At 32.5% G+C, this 20,822-nt stretch overlaps 2 protein-coding genes across 4 annotated transcripts; both read right to left on the bottom strand.

The window, feature by feature from the left end:
* Nucleotides 1–32: 32 nt before the first annotated feature.
* On the bottom strand, nt 33–3,922 carry LOC111018344 (uncharacterized). Of its 2 annotated transcripts, XM_022294385.2 has the most exons (7): nt 3,593–3,921; nt 3,446–3,526; nt 3,178–3,354; nt 1,697–1,867; nt 1,328–1,537; nt 1,155–1,243; nt 33–669 (listed from the first exon to the last, which is right to left on the bottom strand). In XM_022294385.2, the coding sequence occupies exons 1-7, from the start codon at nt 3,672–3,674 to the stop codon at nt 127–129; spliced, it is 1,353 nt and encodes a 450-aa protein (XP_022150077.1). In that variant the 5' UTR covers nt 3,675–3,921; the 3' UTR covers nt 33–126. The 2 variants fall into 2 exon arrangements, with proteins under 2 accessions (XP_022150077.1, XP_022150076.1); XM_022294384.2 differs by having other exon boundaries at nt 3,446–3,922.
* A 4,754-nt stretch (nt 3,923–8,676) lies between these two features.
* Nucleotides 8,677–14,613, bottom strand: LOC148209524 (potassium transporter 6-like). 2 transcript variants are annotated; one of them, XM_088127437.1, is made up of 8 exons: nt 13,910–14,613; nt 13,316–13,804; nt 13,160–13,213; nt 11,078–11,338; nt 10,944–10,996; nt 10,559–10,682; nt 10,219–10,473; nt 8,677–9,882 (listed from the first exon to the last, which is right to left on the bottom strand). In XM_088127437.1, the coding sequence occupies exons 2-8, from the start codon at nt 13,794–13,796 to the stop codon at nt 8,840–8,842; spliced, it is 2,271 nt and encodes a 756-aa protein (XP_087983563.1). In that variant the 5' UTR covers nt 13,797–13,804; nt 13,910–14,613; the 3' UTR covers nt 8,677–8,839. The 2 variants fall into 2 exon arrangements, with proteins under 2 accessions (XP_087983563.1, XP_087983565.1); XM_088127439.1 differs by lacking the exon at nt 13,910–14,613 and having other exon boundaries at nt 13,096–13,213; nt 13,316–13,480.
* Nucleotides 14,614–20,822: the final 6,209 nt, after the last annotated feature.

The following is a 20,822-nucleotide window of genomic DNA, read 5'->3' as shown; positions in this document are numbered from 1 at the left end:
TTAATAACTTGGGTTGACAATATCCATATTAATTAAATGTAAAATTCAATATAATTTTTATTATATCATTTTGAATAAACGAATTTATGATATCATACAAGTGAGGTTAAGAAATCAATCAATTTGCTAATCTCTCATTCTCCTCTCACCACCAACAGAACACTTCTCTTCCTTTTGTTCATAGAGTTGCACTTCTTCTTGTACTTCACCGAACACAATCTCATTTCTCTCACAGCTTCTTTTGCACCACATCTTTGGACTGGATGGATATGCCTGCTCTTCCCATTGATCGCCACCATCGTCGGCCCAAATGTGCCTGTAACGGTGGACGTTCTCGAGTCCCGTTGCCGTGTAAGAGTAAGGTCTGCTGGCCATTGTATGCAGCGGTTTGCGGTCGTGTGGAACTGCAAATCTTTCCTGCACGCCGAGCCGTGACTGCTCGATGTGGGGGTGGGATGGCTTTCTTCTAGCTCCAAGAAGCAATGCCACAAATATTTCTGCTGCTGATGAGCCAGTGTTGAGGAAAAGCTTGCAGAGGGAACAAATTATATTCTCTCCTGGTTGATTATCTTCTTCCTCTTCACTAGGAATGAAGGGATGCCTGACCGATTTCTTGAGTCTCTGATATGGAGGAATCGATGTAAAGTTCCTCGAGTTAGCTCTTGAATCCTGCAAAATATAGGAAGGCATTTCGAGAAAAGAGAAACAGAAGTTCAGGAAAGGTAGAAAACTGTGACTGCAAGTTTTGTTCTATGTCAAAGAATAGCCTGGCCACTCCCTCCTAGGGACAAAGCAGAAACATTGGTAGACATATTGAAACTCATCAGAAACAAATCTTTTTGTCTTAGACTCATTGAAACTCAAATTGAACCAAATTGTAAACTTTTGGTTCATACCTCGCGTCAAACTCATTAGGACGGTCAAAAATGTCAAATCTCAAATTCATAGAAATATGAGTAAAAATATTGAAAAAAAATATCAATGTTGATAGATAATATTTTACTGTATTGCAAACATTTGTCAGTAAGGCTATGAAATATCAGTTAAAATATTGGAAAATGTCAATGTTAGATGGATATTGCACTCTATTGCTACATTATCTATAACACTGTAATAAACTACAGTTTGTTTTGTAAGATTTGAGATGACATTACATTTTTTGAAGAAAACATTGCCGACACTCTACATTGCAGACATGCCAAAGTGTAACCCGAAAGCACGGCTGCAGTTAGCATAGCCATCCCTACAACAACAGAACATAGTTTAGATTGCTGAATATGAGAGAAAAAATGGCATCCAATGATGATTTTCTTTGGCTACAATGTACCTAAGAGGAAGCTACCATCATATTCGTCGGTACAATCATCAGTGCGAAGTTGAATCTCCCGAATTGCCTGGTTTCCTCTGTCAATTACCAGAAGCGAGCAGCTTCTTCCTACATAAACTACATCAAAATCATTGGAGAACTTTGCGTCTTCACTAGGACCATCAACATGGCCACTTTTCCTCCATTTGCCACCAGCAATCGTAGTAACTCCTGCAAAAGAACTATAAACGACTTATATACAATTAACAGATCCCAAAACTAAGATGACTGAATGGAAATTCTTCGGTAAACTAAATGAACAAGGAGTGGATAAGAGGCAAGATTCATAATCGAGGCACGCAACGCTCTCGAACTGATTTAGGAAAGTACCGGCATCACTGATTTTCCTTATAGCCCTGTTCTTTGTATCTGCAATGTAAATATTTCCTCTTTGATCCACTGTTAGCCCTCTTGGATGACTCATTCTTGCATCACTTAGCTTACCATCCACGTGTCCAGAGTATCCTTCAGATGATCCTGCGAACAGCTTGGACCTGCAAACTGCATATAGTTCCTGTTTTCAGCAAAAGAAAAAACTAGAGCGACCAACAGTTCATCAAATTAATAAGAGAAATTATACACTGGCTGAGTTATCGAACAATCTTCCCCAGCGAACCTGAGTGAGATGGCATATATTTGTTCATTTAATATTTAGATACTTAGAATATCGAATTTAAATCTAGAACTATAGCTGAATGGCTTATCACTAGGTAAGAGAAAGAGTAGAAGCATTTGCAGGATATTACAAATCATTGATTGGTCATAGGTGAATTTGAAAAATATGCTATTTATATTTTTATCAATATTAGAAAAAAAAGCAGGTACATTCCATTACCATAGACTGGTAGCTAAATTTCTAAATGACTCGTCAATTAGTCAACCACCTACCTAAAATATTAAGGACCCTCTGATAACGTTTATGTCTCTAGTTACTTATTTCCCATTTCCAAAATAATATCCTTGAAAAGTATATTGAAACACAACAACCATATAGCCAAATATACATGCCTTTCTTCTTCGTGAAGCTCAAACCCATTGGATTCGTAAAAAGTAAACCTTAATTAATTAATTTCGGTACGTCAAAGACTGGAATCATGGTTGCTAAAGCTGAAAGGCTAAGGGCTAATGAAGCTTAATATTGGTATAACATCAAACTAATAGATCACTAATTATGATGCAAAACTCAAAAAAGGGTAGTTTCACATCAAAAGGTGAGTGAGTCTTCTGCTAAACAAAAGCTTATGAATAAAGGAAAGTATTCTCATCTACAATTGGAATCAACTAATACCTTAAGAAAGCAAAGAATATGTTGAAAAAATAATTAAAAAAAATAATAAGAAGATGTCCAGAGTTTGAAGTAAAGGACTAGCAGCTACCACAAAGCTAGACAAAGAACAAACCGAGCTGACTGACAACCATAGCTATAAGAATACTAAATTTCCAATTGTAATTTCTGTATTTGCCACTTTTTTATATTTTGGTCATGGTACCAATTTCAATTTAGTTCAATACATGAAATGATTGCATATATTCAATGTTATGTCATGTCAATGTTTTGTTACTATTTAGGATTGTTTTAAACGTATAAGAACTAAAACGAGAAAAAGAATGACGAGAATGCTAAATGACAAAAGTGCCAAAGATAGAGCTAACCCGTGTCTAACTTAACAGCAAAGACATTGGTAACAACCATCCTTGCTGGTCAAAAATTCGAATTCTCGCTCCAATATTCATTATAAAAGTACCAGAGCTAGATATATAATCTAAGCTACACAATTGAACTGACAAATTAGTACAGCAAGAGGACTTACATTGAGAAAATGGCATAGTTATCTTGTGAACATTACTATTTTCTGCATCCAAAATCAGAAGATCCCCACTCGGAGACACCCCCACAGAGTAAGGCTCAATTCCCAGCTTACTACCATCAAACACAGTCTCAACAACATACCCCGTCTCAAACTTAATCATCGAACGGGTAGAAACGGCTGAAAAACCAATCAAATAAATAATGCCCAAAAATCCATTAAACACACAAAAAAAAACGCTCAAAATTAGGGCTGAGGAAACGAATCGAACCAATTTTAGAGACCGAATTGATCGCCCATATCCAATTTACAAGGGCAGAAACCGCCTTGGACAAAACCCCTGCTATAATTTCTGCAACGAAACGAAAACGCCTGAACAGAGATGAAGAATGAGGAGAGAAGATTACAGGCGCCGTACCTGTGGGCAAGCCAGAAACTGAAGAAAACCACCCAAAAAGGACCGCCAAAATGGCCGCCAAAAGGACCAAACGCCTCGCCATTTTCGATGTTTGGTTAAACAGAGAGGTAACACGTCGTCGGAACGGCGGGTAACATGGCGACGTGACAAGAGTATTCTTGTTGGGAGGGAGACTGTAGAATGGATCGGCGATGATTTTGATAAAAGTGGAAGTTGTTGAGATGAAGGGAAATGGCGGCGAAATGCGCCGAGGAAGAAGAAGAAGAAGAAGAGAGAAACAGGGGCGAGAGCTCTGTAAAAGAAAGAACTATCAAGACCCGCGAAAGGTGATGGTGAGTGGCTTTTATATGTTAATTTAAAACAGTACAAAATTAAATCTTTTTTTTGTTTTTTTTTTAAATTTTATTGCTTAAAAAAACTTTTGGTCATGAGTTTGTATATTCAAATTGGTAAGTACCTATGGGTAAGAGTTTACTTCCTGCGTCAATCTCAACTTATTAAAACATATACTTTCGATTAAAAAATCACAAATTTGACTCATCACCTTACATATTTTATTAAAAAAATAATTTAATCTCTATTATAACTTTTTTGTTAAGTTTTTTATATAGGTAAATCGATAAACTAACGAAAAACCAAATGTGTTTATAAATTATAAAAACTAAATCGATATACGATAAAAATCAACAATTAATTTTAATGAGATTTTTTACAACATAGGAATAGGTTATTATAAATTTTAAACTATATAAATTGAATTGTTACATTGTAAAGTCTGTGGATTGTTACCAATTTGAAAGTATAATGTTTAGGGAGTAATCATTACTTTAGCAAAAGTACGGTAATTAAATATGTTTTGCTATTTTTTTTCTTTATAAAAGAAAGTGTTGTCTAAGTTTTATTTCGTTTCGGTCCTAGTTTTGAATTTTCTATTTTAATCTATAAACTTTGAAAATTATTTTATTTGAGTTGTTAGGAATACGTTATCAAATACAGTTTCAATAAATTCTTAAATTCAGATTCAATTTCTGTGATCCCCTACCAAACATATACTTGAAAACAGTGAATACATAATATACAATTTTTGTTTTCATTGAATCTATAATTTTCAAATTCATGTTTTTAGATAACGAACCAAACACACCCTTAAACTACTTATTGATGTTTCAAATGTGTGTGTTAACATTTTGAGGTAGGCATGTATCAGAACCTCTAGTCTTCTAGTTTAGACAGAGGTTGGATGAGACGTTAGATGACATAACAAAATAATAGAGGGTAAAACATAGTTGCCACATTTTCAACTTTGTTACACAGAAAAATAATTTCCAAATATGACAATTATTTCTCTTGTATATCATTGGTGTATTATTTTTGTATCATCGATAAATCATTAGAATACTTTTTTTTAGTTCAACAACATTCAGGATGGAGATTTGAACCTCTTCTAAATAGTTGATGGAGTCTTCTTCAAAGAATGACCTTTTGGTCAATGATATATATCTTAATCAATTGAGTTTTGTTCAGGTTGGTAAATTAACTACCACTAATATATCATTTATGAGATAAAGTATATCATTGATAAACTTAATATAAAATATATCATTAATATACTATTTCTGTATCATTCTAAAGACATATCACTATTATATTATTTTTGTATCATTGATAAAGTATACAACGGATATATCTATATAAAATACATTACTAATACACATATATCGATCACATACAAATTCTTATATTTGTGCTGTTTTTGTAAAATTTTTTATCATGCGACTAAGTAATCTACTATTATTTAGACCAGACCTAGTGTTATCATGCAAGTCCCAAATAACATTATGAACCAAAATATTTAATTATTAAAAATTTATAAACTAAAAACAGACATTTCAAACGTTCGATAACAACAAGAGTTAAAAACCTATGAAATTTCATGGGCTAAAATGAGATTAAAACACATTTTTAGTGATTATGTATGTTGCTTGTTTTGTATTTTTTTTTCCGGGAAGTAAATAGGTTTTTTAATCATGGCTAAGTTTTAAGAAGATTTTAGCTAAATTTTAAAACTAATATATGTATATGTATGTACACATACACCGAGAAGTTAATTATTGAAAAACAAAAACAAAAACCAATAAAATACAAATATATATATATTTTTTAAATATTAAATCATAAATATTTGGTCACCATTCAAACATTTGATCTTATACATCTCAAACAAAAAAATTACTTAATAAAAATGATAACAGGAAATTAGAGCTTCAGTATCAACATTAATATATGGGACTAGGTACAAAATTACTCATCTTTGTGCCATTCTACTGTATCTTCTTCTTTTAGCTCCTTTCTTTGTAACAATGGTAAATGTAGTAATCACAATTTTATATAGTGGTACGTGGAATGAAAAAAATGGATACAACAATTTCAACATCTCTCAAATGTTAATCTGGAAGGATGGTACGTTGTTGTAACTTATCGAAGACATTAGGAAGAATATTCATTTAACAGAAGGTGAAAAAGTTTTATGCATATCATTGGTCAAGAATGATAGTCACAAGTCTCTTATTATAAGACTAGCTAAAGATAAAGATGTCTCATGGTTTTTAACTATGTTGTCGAATGAGTTGGAGACAAAGTACTGCATTGTCGTTGATACTGTGGATACCCATATTGACTCCATATATGGAAGTGGGAAACTATTTCCGACGAATGTAAATATCGAAATTTACCCTAGCCATGAGAGTTCTACACAAGTGCACTCCACACTAGATAGTATTGTTGTAAACACTCCCATTGACCCCATGAATGGAGGTGAGACATCAGTACAGACATCCCACCATAAATGCAAGGAACTCATATTAATGGATCCGAGTCAAATTCATGGTTTCCCGTCCAACTTTGTACTGAAAAAAGATTGTGCTTTTCTAAACAAGGAAGAATTGAAGAAGACAGTTTACTTTGTAGCCTTAAAATGTAGTTTTCAGTTCAAAACAGTAAAATCCAACAAAAAACAGTTGGTTTTAAAGTGCAATTAGTACCTCCGTTCTTCTCATTACTTAGATGGCAAAATATGGGTTATTAGGAAATATGTGGAGGAACATAGTTGTTCTATTGATGTTGTAAAGAATGATGGTTAGTTAGTGTGTGAAAACAATCATGGACATGAAAAATAACTGCTCGAGATATTATTAATTACACTTGAAAGAACCATGGTGCTAATATTACAAAGCTTGGAGAGGTAAAGAGAAGGCATTGGAATCAATTATGGGGTCAGCCGAAGAGTCGTACGCGCTCATTCCGTTGTGTGCATCAAGGTTGATCGAGAAAAATTCAGGTAACGTATATATATGTATTGATACTGTAGATCTGTTGTATATATGTATATATATCAAACGTTATCATCACAGTATATTTTTTACTGATTCTTCAATTTGGTGTGTATGTGTAGATTTACTAGTAATTATCATGCAGAAATGTATACAGCTCATGAGATCGACGTTATAAGCATATTCAAATATTTCTTTATGAGTTTGTCTCCTTCTATAGTAGGATAGAAACACTGCTTGAAGGATGCTGATTGGAGCAGCGGCGTCGAAGGATGTGGGCGGCTCTACCCTCTACAAATTGAGGAAGGTAATGTATTTTTTTAGTGTTGATTTTTTTAAAAACAATAAAAATATTCCTCCCTAATAATATTTACTCTCTGATTTTGTAAATCTTATATCAAAGATGAGTAAATTTTAAAATCTACCCCAACACAATATTATCAATTTTAATAATATTTACTCTCTTGTTTTTTTTAGTTCTCTTCGAATTAATGTTGATTTTTAAAAAACCTTTATTTTTTTTTAAACCATATTCCTCCCTAATAATATTTAATACCCTTCTTTTTTAAATCTTATATTAAAGATGAGTAAATTTTAAGATCTACCCAACACAATCTTATCAATTATTTTTAAATTTACTTTATTAGTAATTTTAAATTAGATTTAAGATAATTATTTTAATCTGATTTATTTTTTTTATTAGATAGGGTTGATTCCCTAATATTTTGTTTTTGTTATTCGTAAAAATCTTAAATCCCTACAACTATGCATATATACCTAATTTTGTTACAAAGGTATATTTGTCTGAACATTTTTTCAGAAAACCATTTAGCCATTATTGCAATACGTTTGACCATTTTTTAAAACGGGTTATTAAATTTGGCAATTCCTGCAATTGCCCCCATTATCTATCGCTAGTCATTCAAAATCTTTATTTAATCTATTTTTAAATTAATGGTTAAAAATACATTTGATTTTTATACTTTGAAATAACAATTTAGTTCCTAAATTTCGGTATGTAACATTTGAGCCATGTACTTTCATTAGTTTGTACCATTTTAATCCTTATAGTTTAAATTAGTAAAGATTTATTAAAAATATTGTTAGGACATTATCAATTACTCAAAGAGTTATAGACTAAATGTATTTATAAACAATAAAGACTAAATCATTATCTACTAAAAATTAATATTTCACTTAGATAAGATTTTTCATGGTAAAGATTAAATTGTTACAAAATATAAACTGTAGAGACTAAACCGTTACATATCAAAGTTTAATATTAAATTGTTGTAAACTTAAAAAGTATATGAATTAAACTAATGGACTAAATTATAACTTTAATGAAAAAAGTAAGGACCAAAAGTATTTTGTTAACCTGAATTAAATATACCACTTTCTTTAAATATTAAAATTTAACTATTCAATAAAATACGTCAAAGCGAGTATATAGTTCAGCGGTAGTTGACATACATCTCAAACCATATGTCCAACTAAAAAATTGTGACTTTTAATCCCTACCATTATACCAAAAAAAAAAAAATTACAAATAAACATTTGAAAATTTTTAAATAAACTAAAAATAATTAGCATCACTATTATCTTCATATTAGTGATATTTTGTTTATTTTCTTTACTTTGTATTTTTTTTGCACTTATATAAAAATGTCAATTTATCCTTCGTATCAATGTCAAACCCAAAGATATATTAAGAAATGTTGACGAAAATTTAATATTCTAATCAAGAAGGAGAAATAAAAAAAGGCCTTTTAATTCCTTTCATTGGGTGGATGTGTAGAGTTTGGGAGGAAGCAAGTTGTAAAATTACAGAAAGATCAAAGCTTGGGCAAAAATGCTTTTATTATATACAATGAGAGACTAGAGAATGCACAAAGTGGAAGTTAACCAAAAAAGAAAATCAAACTTGGTAGATCATCCCCACTTCTAAAGTAGAAGCATGAGGCACACTCCAAGCATAACTTGGCCCTCTTGAGTTCCTCCTCAAAAAATCATACCCATAATTTATCACCACTTTCTTCACCCAACCTGATCCCCTCTTTGCCTTCACATATGAATGCCCCATTATGAAAGCCATTCCTGCCTCTCTTGCCTCCATTAGCTCTTGAAGCTCCCTCCTTGCCTCTACTTCCATTCGCGGGCTCTCTGGTACGACGAACCTCACTCTTTTCCTCACCTTTTGCGGAGATTTTATCTCCCTGAGCTCTGATGTCTCCGCGGTTTCTCCTTCATCCTCGCACATTCTCACTCCATCTACTTGTGTTGAAGATGTCCCCACCACTGTCATTTTCTCGCTCTCTTCTAGATCTTCTAGTTTGACGTTGGTTTCTTGCTTCTCGGATCGGATGAACTCTGCGATACTGCACATCAGGTCCTTCTCGAACTCCATGTCGTCCTTGTGGATGTCGCGGTAGCCGTACCGTGCTATGCAACGGTAGAGACGATACTCTTTTGGCCCGACTCTTCCTACTAGGAATCTCTCTCCAGGTCTGACGTGTGGGACTGGGACGGATTTGACACAGAGGAAGACTAGGACCTGGTGGAAGGCGGGGAGGTTTGTTACAAAGTGGGAGAAGATGGCGGGGATTCCTGTCACAAGCTCGGTGTATATGAGGCCGATTCCACGTACTCGAACAATGCCTAAGCTGGGACCTAGGCCAAGGAGCCAGTTGATCGAAACTTTGTTTTGAACGTCGAATTCGTATTTCTTGCGTGTTCCGTAATGCCATACGTACATGACTATTAGGAAGATGAGCGAAAGTGCGATGGGAACCCAAGCCCCTTCTCGAAACTTGATGAGGGATGCTGAGAAGTAGAGTGATTCAATGGAGCCGAAAACAAGTATGAAGGCAATGGCAAAGAGAAAACTTTTGTGCCAGCACAAGATGATGACTACAGACATTAGGCATGTGGTCACCAACATAACAGTTATAACTGCTAAGCCTGCAATAAATTCGACACAACGATCAGTCTTACCAAGTAAAATAACCGAAACACCATAACCGCAAATCTAAGCAAGGTCGGGGGATGGTAGACTTTATATATATCACAATCAACTTGGTCGAAAGTAGGAGTTTGGAGGAGAAAGTAGGAGTTTGGAGGAGTATATGTGGTTTAGAGTAGTAAATTTTCTATTCCCTGTAGACTCAATGAGATAAAAATAACTTCAAAGAAAGACAGTTTTCCCCAAGTCAACTAGATTAGCAGTTACAACAAAAACAAAAATCTAAACCTGAATGACTAGAAAAATGAAGAAAGTCATTCAAGTGGAAATTATACCTGATGCATTGCCCATTCGTTTCGTGTCTCGAAAGCCACCAGTAATAGCCAAGCATAAGAGCATCAACGTCCAATTGATCTCCGGTATATAAATCTGACCGTGGATCTTTGAGGAGGTATGTACAATTTTGACCCTCGGAAAGCAACCTAAGGCAGAGCACTGTTTTATTATCGAGAAAGTTCCGGTAATGACAGCTTGACTTCCTACCACCGCGGCTAAAATGGCGATCACAAGAACGGGCCATCTTATTTTCTCTGAAACATAAAGATAACGGTTGAATTCCTTTGACAGTTAAATATATAACTTGTCTCCAATGCACCAACAAATTTGTACACCTACCAGGGACAGACACATAAAATCCGATTCGATAGTCGGTTTCCACGCTGTGATGTTGAGAAAGATAAGCAGCTTGTCCCATGTATGCCAGGACCAAAGATGGATAAACCACAAAAGAGAAAGCAATCTGCAGTAGAACAAATTTCTGTAAGAAGATGAATTTTCAACTCCTTTGTATCTCTTGCGCTTCAAACAGAATATGAAATCTACAAATACATATGGCTAATAGTTGACACTTATCTCATGAGATTAGTCGAGGTGTGCACAAGCTAGTGCTAGCCTCGACCCTCGTAAATATTGGAGGGAGCGGGAGAGGGGAGGTCAATAGCTTGAATGAATTTTATAGACGACAAAGATGCAAAGTTTCAGCTGATTGAAAAAGAAATACCTTGATAGATAGCTGCGAGAAGTGCCCGAGATCAGCAAACATTGCTTCCGAACCTGAATATCAGACAGGCAACTTCAGATAACTTAAAAGGACAAGAATAAAAAGGGGAGAAGATGAAAAAGAAGATGGATTACCTGTCATACATAGCAGGATCCCGCCGAGGGCCATCCAACCTCCCCTTTGGGTCTTCTTCAAAAATTTGTACATGTAATATGGGGAGAGTGCTTGGTAAACTTGGGGATTCCAGTAGAATATATTGTACAGGCCTATGGCACTAATACACAGGAGCCAGGTAATTACAACTGGTGCAAACAAAAATCCAACTCGATGGGTTCCGTAATGTTGAATCGCAAACAGGAATACCAATATGACACACGCAACTGGGACTTCAATATCTACATAAAACAAGAAAAAAGAAGGTTATCAAACAGCGCCTAAACACCAACTATTATAACTTTCATAGTTTACTGGCATGATGAGTGAATACTGATAGGTCCCTCATTAACCAGAGGAGACCGCAAAATATAGCAAACAGTGTCTAACATGATGCACTTATATACTCGAACCAAAGGACTGATTTCTACTGTATTCATTTGTTCGTTTCGTCTAGTACTATGGAGAAACAAGAAGATGCTATTCATATGATGGCCAAAAGCAAAAGCATGTTGTTCAAACAACTCTATTCTGCCTAATAAGATAAACAAGCATAGATTTAGCAAGAGAAAAGGGCAATGCAGAATAATAACAGTCATTTAGTATTATAACAACTCTGATACGGTTTCGACACTGTCGATGCAGAATCTGAGTATGGCAGAAAAGCTTTCAAAATGCAAACAAAGTTGTTTTAACAAACATCCCGAGGACACAGTAAGTAATGAAACCGAATAGCTTGTCAAGGCCAAATTAGTAATTATTTTCTAATGTCACTGTTAGCAGACAACAGCAACTCACGATCAGAAAAGAAAAGTTTACTAGTACAAGTTAAAAGGACCCATCAACAATAATGGATGCTCGATAAAAACCCGCTACCAGAACGATGTTACTTCCTGATCAACATTACTACGATAGTAAAAGAGCTAGTCGAAGTCGGGTGATATGGAAATTTCAATGGTGACTTAGAAGGCAAATAGTTTGACCAAGAGATGAATGATTGCACTGACTTGTTCAAGAGTTTTAGTCCAAAATCAAGCCTATAGCTGATTGCACTGTATTTTATTTTATTCTCATGGTCTTAATCCTAAAGCAGCAAGCCAAATAACATCAAAAAAGTTCAAACACTTTCAGTAAAAGTATTAATTTAACCCCTTTTTTATCTCTTTGCTTTTCTTCTTTACTTCACATGATAGTGATTTGACTATGATTGAAACTGAGGTGTTTGTATATCAATCATATAAGTAGAGACCCACAATAATTCATGTAATGTAATAATTGAACTATGAATCCCATGCTCATCCACTATTTCAAGTGTTTGCATTATAATAATAAACAATTATAACAAAAAGCTCCTCAGATTTGTATAGCTAAAGAAGGAAACATTTTAAATTTTCTAAAGCCTCTATACAAGCAGTCAGCAGACAAAGGAGAATAAAAAAATAAAAAAATGAAAAAAGTAAAAAGAAGCACAACCTCAAAATATTGACTACCAGAAATTGTGCCCAGACTTCTCTTCACGTTGCTAATAAAACTAATGGTTTTAAATCCCATTTTGGTCTCTGAACCTTCAAAATATCTCTTTTGGCCCTTGAACTTTTGGGTTTGTTTCATTTTGGTCTTTAAACTTTCAAAAGCTCTACTTTTGTACCTAACTTTTTTCTCAATGAAAAAAGTAACTGACTTGGTATTTTACCTTTGTTTTGATTTTAACAAATTAATAATACAGCTTCAAGTATGTATACTACCGTTGTTTAACTTGAGAATGTTTCCAAATCGTATAGGCTAAAAATGAGTATCGGTAAGCAAATTTTAGGTGGCAAAATAATATGATAAGAACCAAATGTTACCTTTTTGGAAATTAAAATGATTAATTTTTACCGTTTAAGGACCAAAAATAGGATTTAGACCAAAACTAATTAAGAGAACCATTGAAAAAGAAGAAGAAGAAGAACCATTCATCTTCTTTCTACAAAAGATTGTTCAGAAAACCAAAAGAAACCTTCTGGGTTGATCAATTTTTTCCATGAAGATTCATCAAGCAAATTGGTAGCAGAGAAGCTTACAACGATGGTGCTCTTTAGCCATGGAAAGCTCCAGCCCAGAAACCGCAGAGAAAACTGCCATGGAAAGCCCCCCAAAACAATCAAGTTCCATCAATTCAAACTCCAAAACCACAAAAAAATCTGTAAAAACAGAACAAAATTAAGAATCCCCAATACCAGAAATTGCAGGTGTAAGAACTCCATCTCCAATCACCATACATGCCCCAATCAGAGCTAGAACCAGCAAAACCCTCTGTAACACTCTGTGCTTCTCTAATGTCGATTTCAATCTCGATCCACAAGTGTTCTTGGTGGTTAAATCGACCCCATCTTTTGTATATTCAGAGAGTTCCTCATCTGCGAGCTGGCAATTGGGCAGGGAGCTAACTCGGGCATGGCGGCAGAGCAATGAGTATAAGGCGAAAGTTCCCCCTTCGCCATTATCATCAGCTCGAAGCACAATAAAAACATACTTAATCAGAGGAATGAGAGTGAGGGTCCAGAAGACAAAAGAAAGAACCCCATAAATCTCCTCGTTGGTTTCAGAGTGTTGAATATCCTCAGCGAAAGTGCTTTTGTAGACATACAAAGGGAAGTGCTCAAATCGCCATAAACTACCCCCAAGCTCTGGTAAGCCAAAGTTAAAACCGCTCTCCATGAATCTTTCTGCAAACAGAAGTGATTAAAATTCGAAATCAACAGAAGAAGAAGAAGAAGAAGAAGAAGAAGAAGAAGAGGAAGATGGAGATATTAGAGTGCCACGCGTTGTACCTTGAGTGGGTGGCGCCCAATAGCACTCTCCAGATCCATCAATGGCTAAATCAGAGTTTCAAAGGACTCGAAACCCATTAAAATTAAAGCGGAATGAAGACGACCCAGATGGCTAAACGCCCTCCCGAGTTCGCCAAATTCAAAATAAAACCAAACAGGTAACGTATCTTTAATGGCGGACCCAACAATGAAGAAGGCTCGGACAAATCAAGAACCAAAAACAGGAAGATGGTTGATGAAGAACACAAGAAAGAAGAAGAGTAGAAGCTTGAATTGGAAAAAGAAAAAAAAGAAAAACAGAAAAACAGAGCTACTAAGTAATGGGGGCGATATTTTGAGAGGATTTTTAGGGTGTGAAATGAAAACTGTGGAGGAACAATAACAATTATCTTCTTCTCCACTTGGAAGATTAAAGAGGGAATTTGAGTGGTGAGCTCAGGAAGCACGATTGGAGAAAAGTTATGAACCCACCAAAGAAAACCGACCCCTCCAAAAGCAAATTGCCTCACTCAACACTCACTGTAGAGTTTGAAGGCCGCATTTAAGGAAAAAAAGGTGCAAAAAAAATGAAAAATAAAACACCAAACACAAAACAAACGTTTGAATCTTGGTGGGTGCTTCTTCTTAATGGATCAAATCAAAATCAAAAGCAAAAGCTTCCTTTTTTTTCTTTTCCCCCTTTTTTCTGTTGGATTTGATGTATTTTGTGATTAGACACTTTGCTGTATTTGTTTTTCTTTTATATATAATCTTTAGATTAGGCACTGTTCATCTGATTTCGACCTAATTTTTTTAGCTACTGTACTTTGAGATGGGATTGTTTCATAAGAAAATTTGATGCTTTTCTGCAAAATATCATATATACAGATGAACGAAATTAGATTGAAATGATTTCTGGGAATTTTTTTAAATAAAAAAGTCTTAAAATAATTAATAATTAAAGAAAAATGGTCTTTGATTGATTTGAGTTTAAAAAAGTCTAAACAAGCATTGATTAAAAGGAAATTAAAACTATGATTTGAAAAGAGAAGGCAAAAGAGAGTTTGTTTCCACCTCATTTTTAACTTAACGCTTTCTTGTAAACTTTCAATTTTAAGAAAAATTTCTAAAATAGTGTAAAAATCTTGAAAACAACCAAATCAAAATTTTTTCTTCTTCTTTTGTTTCTAATTTCTTTCGAAATATAATTTTTGACTTATAAAATTACAGTAAATATATAAAAAAAGTTAAATATAGAAATTTTTTAAAAAATATTTAATTTTAAAAATTAGTTTTCATATAAAACTTTTATTTTATTTTTAAATTTAAAATTGTAACAAGAAACATGTTTTCTAATTTTTTAATAAAAAATAAAAATAATTATCAAACACCATATGTTTTATTTGATTTTAAACTGGCATGATTAAAACGAAAAATAAAATCATGATTTGAAAAGAGAATCACAAAAAGAGAGTTTGTTTCTCACCTAAATTTTAACGAGAGCTGTTTCTATTTCCCTCTAAAATTGTATAAAAAATTTGGAAACAACAAAATTAAGTTTTTATTTTCTCAAAATTTTCTTTAAAAATTAGAGATAAAAGCATTATTTTATCATTTTTAACTTATAAAAACCATAATATAATATAAAAATTTTAAAAATTATTTTTCATGTAATTTTGTTTTTAAAATTTAAAATGGAGAAACAAGAAACGATTAAAAAAAACTGCTAAACGCAATTTTATTTATTTATTTATTTTTATTGAAAAAGGTGAAACCAAAAACAAATGAATAGAAAAACTAAAAACAAGATTCAGACAAATTTGAAACAAAAGAATAACGAAAATATATATATAAGAAAATTTGAAATGGAATTATTTTATAAGAAAATTTGTGCCCCAACAGAATAACGAAATTAAATTTAAAGATTACTTTTAAATGAAAGTCTAAACCTAATTCTTAATCAAAGATCAATGGTATTTGAGTCTCAAGAAGTCCAAAAAAGCATGATGAAAAAGAAACTAAAATTATGATTTAAAAATAAAAGGCAAAAGAGAGTTTGTTTACAATTATGTGACTGTAGTATAATTGAAATGATATGTTAAAGAAAATAAGAATTACAAAATCATTACAAAAAATGGCAAAAAAAAAAAGGAAAAAATAATAATAGTTATCATAATTGTACTAATTATTGTCAATAAATATCTAGACTAACCATAATGATATAAATTACTACCTAAATTAATTATGAATCATGTAAGTCAACTGTTATATCATAAAGTAAAAGTATAACTATATTTTTTTACAAGAAAATAACATATCTCTAATTAAAAAATGGTAAATTCGAATATTCATTTCAGTATAAGTATCACCATTATAATATTGAGGTAAATATATTTTAGAAAAAGTCAACTATAGTTAATAGTAATTCTTAAAAGAAAATACTATATTGAAACTATTTATGTTAGTATGCGAAAATTATTTTAATTTATAAAAGTAGATGTATAGTCTAGAAATAAATTTTCAAAGATTGGTTTTACGGCATGTTTATGAAGCTTTCGTTTTTAAAAATATTTATAAATATGTCTGTTTCTTAAAATAGTTACAAATATATCATTTATAAAAAAGCTTATAAATTATTAGTTAAATTAAATAGTGATAACTAATATGTTTTTTTTTTTGAAATACTAATATGTTTCTATTTTATATTATAGTCATTCACTTATGTAAATTGATTATTAACTTAAAAATGGATCAACTTAATCTAACAATAGCTACTAATATTTTTGCGTCAACTTGAATATATCTCAACTTGTTAAGACATGTATCTTCAACTAAAAAGTTGAAAGTTTGAATCCCGACCGTACATGTTGAACTCAAAGAAAAGATCGTTGGTTTATTTAGTAACATTTATATTTCTTATTTTTGTTTAAGAATTACATGATCTTCTGTCTCTATGGATTAAAAAATGATAAAACACTATTTTTATTTATGCTCACTAAATTAGAAACAAAAATAAAAAACAAGAAACTTTTTTTGTTGTCGTATATTTATTTTTACGAGTTCTTTAATTTTTTTTTCTTTTTCAAATATAACAATACGTAGATAGGTGTCTTGTCTTCTGAATTACACCAGTCGAGTTTATAAGTGGCGCGACCGGATAATTGAAAAGCAATGAGACAAAAAGGGGGACCAATTCAACTCGCACGAGTTGGACTCAGTCAGAAGACACGTTGAGGAACAAATCAGAAGGCTAAAACTTGAGAAGTTGGTGTTGTTGGCCTTTATTGTTTTGTTCTTTTTTATAAAAATTTCCCTTTGAATGATAAAAATTGAGAAAGAAAGTGTTTGGGGATGAGAATACCCTGGACACGTGGAGGACCCCTATTGGTACTCCAAGATGACTCATGAGTCATGTCCAGTTCGGACCGCCGAGATCACCACCACAAACGTTGACAGATGCTAAGTATGAGGGCCGAGGTGAACCTGGCCGAGGTCCGACCTACCGGGAAGCTCGGTAGGGGCCGATGTGAGCTACTGTCAGCGGCGTGATTATCGGGTGTAACCGTCGGTCCCGAGATTACCAGGTGTAACCGTCGCGAGATTAGCGGGACTACCACCCATAAGTAGAGGACCTCACTCCACGATTAGGTACGATGATTTTTGACCTCGAACTAAACTGGGAATCCGACCTATACTGACTTGATCGTCGGAGTGCTCACCTTTTTGTGCAGGTCTGCCCAAGTATTCAGATCGGTCCGGAGGCCGAGTTCGAGCTACAATCTGAAATACACTGTTGTGCATATCCTTTCATAAACAGAAAGCGATCCATCACCTACCAATGCATGACACCTAGAATATATAATTCAATATTTGATGAAAAATAGTTAGGTATTTATCGGTTAAATTACGATTATTTTTTTTTATAAATAAGAGAAAAAATTTCAATTTTTTTTTATATTTTAAAAATATCTAAAAGAACTGTCAAGTTTTTATTTTTATCAATTGATCGGTCCTCACCTTAATGTGATTAATATTTGCCACCCTTAAAACACATAATAAATTATTTCAACTCCCATTAATTATTGTTGCTTTGGCTTCTTGTTATGTTGGATGGACTTCACGTTACCAAAAAAAAAAAGTATGTATTATTAATTGTTTAAAAATTATTTTATGCAATCTCTATTCTATATACATCCACGTGGTACCAATCGACGATTTAATTACATAAATATATCTGAACTATCGATTACGACTCATGCAACAAGATCCCAAGCATATCTTCTAATTCAATAAGGCAAACGTTTTACTAGGAATAGAGTCAGAAATTTTCACAGAGAGACAAATTTTACATTCTAACTTATTTATATATATACTATAATAATAATAATAATAATAATAATAATATTTCAAATTGCAAAATTTAAAAGGGGCAAAGTAGAGAATTTTTTTTTTTTAAAATTACTCTGCCCTGGACAGAGTAAGATAGGATGAGCCATCAAACGGCCTATAAGATAGGTGATAGAGTTTGTCCTAAATGTGAATGCTACCCTACCATGCCCAAGTAGCAATGTCAACAACCCTCTTTGGAACAATCAATAAATGATAGGTCAATAGCCCTAAAATGGATTGTCCACTCTTTAGATATTTTTCACCTTCAACCAATCGATGAATGATATGATTTCTTAAATGCCAAGTCACCGTCCCCTAATAGGTTAGACATGGCGGCAATTGCAGAGTAATCATTATTCTTCGTTTGACTAAAACATTTTAAGTTACGTATTGTCAACGCGAATGTAGTTTAATTGGTTAAGACACTTACCTACAGTCAAAAGATCATGAGTTTGAATGTCCACCCCATGTTGGATTAAAAGAAACAAAAAAAACCACGCACCACATAGATGCTTCCACGTATCTCTTGTCCTTCTCATTTGATCTCCTTTAGTATTCTCTTTTGTGGATGTCTTATCCAATCTCGATATAACATGTTAATTAAGTCCCTCTTGAACCAAAAATCAACTTCAATCACTTCTATAATTTAAATCGCAACAATTTAACTATATATCAATATTAAAAATATATTTTAGGTGAATTTTCCAAAATAAGTTTTTTATTAATAATTTTAACAAAAAAAAATTACATTGGTTGTTTAAATAAATAAGATATCGTACTTGGTCATGAGTGACCATTTAGAACTATATTTTAAATATTAATTTTTTTTTCAATTAAAAAATGGAGATTCGAACCTTAAATTTTTTTTATCAATGATACATGCCTTAACTAGCCAAGCTTTGGTTTGGCTACTAAAAACTTATCTACTAGAGTGAACATTGATTAGTTTTTGCCACAATAATTCTCATAATTGACTAGGATTGGGATCAAAATGATGATTAAAAATAAAAAGCTTGACATCGACCATACCCTAATCCTTGTAATTTTTATGTATATATCAATATTAATAAAATTACTAAGTACTTTTGCCAACATGAGCTTAGTTGAACGATAATTGGTACTTGTGTCTGAAGAACAGTCTACGAGTTTGAATTCCTCTCCATTCTATTTGTTGTACTTAAAAAAAGAAAAAGAAAAAAAGTACAGGTACCTTTGTAAAAAATTTCATGATTTACACTAAGGAATAAAACAAAATTAATTCTCTTTTTTTAGATTAAAAATATATAACTTTTGTATATTTGTTAACAAACAATCAAAATGTTTTTTTAATCAGATACACCCAATTTTAATTGCTAAATTCTGCACTTTTTTTTTAATTTTTTATTTTAGTCCATATAATTTTCTCAAATTTTGGATTAAAAATCTATTTTCATCCCTATCATTAAATTTTAGATTTATCTCATTAACAAAATTATATGTGGCAAAATATAATTTCCTTACCCAAGTGGGTGAGAAATATAACACACATTGATTGGTAAGTAATTTTGTTTGACTATTCCCCTTGTGAACTCTACATCCAATTTTATTCATCAATGCCCTTATATTGTTACGAACAATAAATTTCTTGTCAATTGTCACTTTCTTGACAATACAATATGATTTTATTTGATTTTGGAGATTATTGTTACAATGAAGTAACCAATAATTCATCAAAATCTTAGTAGAAATATAATAATAAAAGAAACTAAAACCGACTCAAAATAAATTGGAAAAATATTAAGAAAGTATGTCGAGACGATATATAAATATGAAAAAAATATATACTTTGTATTTGAAAATCGTTTAATATCAAAACAAATTTTCTTCCCCTTAAATTTGAAATGAAAATGGTCCCTAGCTAGAATGAAAAAATGATGTCGCAACGTATCATACATTATTTCTAGGATGACATCGACCTAGTCAACTATTTTGTAGAGACATTAAGAGATTGAGAAAAAGAAGAAAGACGTTTAATGTTACACCACTAATATAAATCGATAAGAACGAGGGGTGTCACCCATTACAAGATTTGAAAGCCAAAATGGTAATTTTGAAGTCAAAGATTTGACAATCTCATATTCGCTCTCTACTTTCTCTTCATCTCTTCTCTCGTGTTGTTACGATCACTTTAATAAACACAAATTCTCTCAAAATCTAGAATTTGATAGCAACAAAAGCCTTCCTAAGGATCATTTGAAACCATTTCCTAAGCCTTAGGGGTTAAAGCGTAGGTTTTAAAACTTTTCAAAACTTCAGCCACCAAAAGCATATTTTTCTTAAAAAAAAAACAGCATTTTTAGTTATTTTATTAGAGACGAGAAGGAGCAACTTCCTTTTCAAGGACGAGTAGTTAAAATTTTGTCTAATTTAGATATTACGAGTACTTTCCATTTGATTGAAATTTTAAGAGAATTGTTTCGTAAATAATAATAATAATAATAATAATAATTAGTCAAATTTATATTTTTAATTTAATTTAAATACTACGCTACAAGAAATAAGATTT

This window comes from Momordica charantia (genome assembly GCF_013281855.1).
Source record: "Momordica charantia cultivar OHB3-1 chromosome 8 unlocalized genomic scaffold, Mcharantia_2.0 BLBB01000008.1, whole genome shotgun sequence".
Lineage (NCBI taxonomy): Eukaryota > Viridiplantae > Streptophyta > Magnoliopsida > Cucurbitales > Cucurbitaceae > Momordica > Momordica charantia.
The sequence above is the reverse complement of the archived record's forward strand: the minus strand, read 5'-3'. Positions and strand labels throughout refer to the sequence as shown.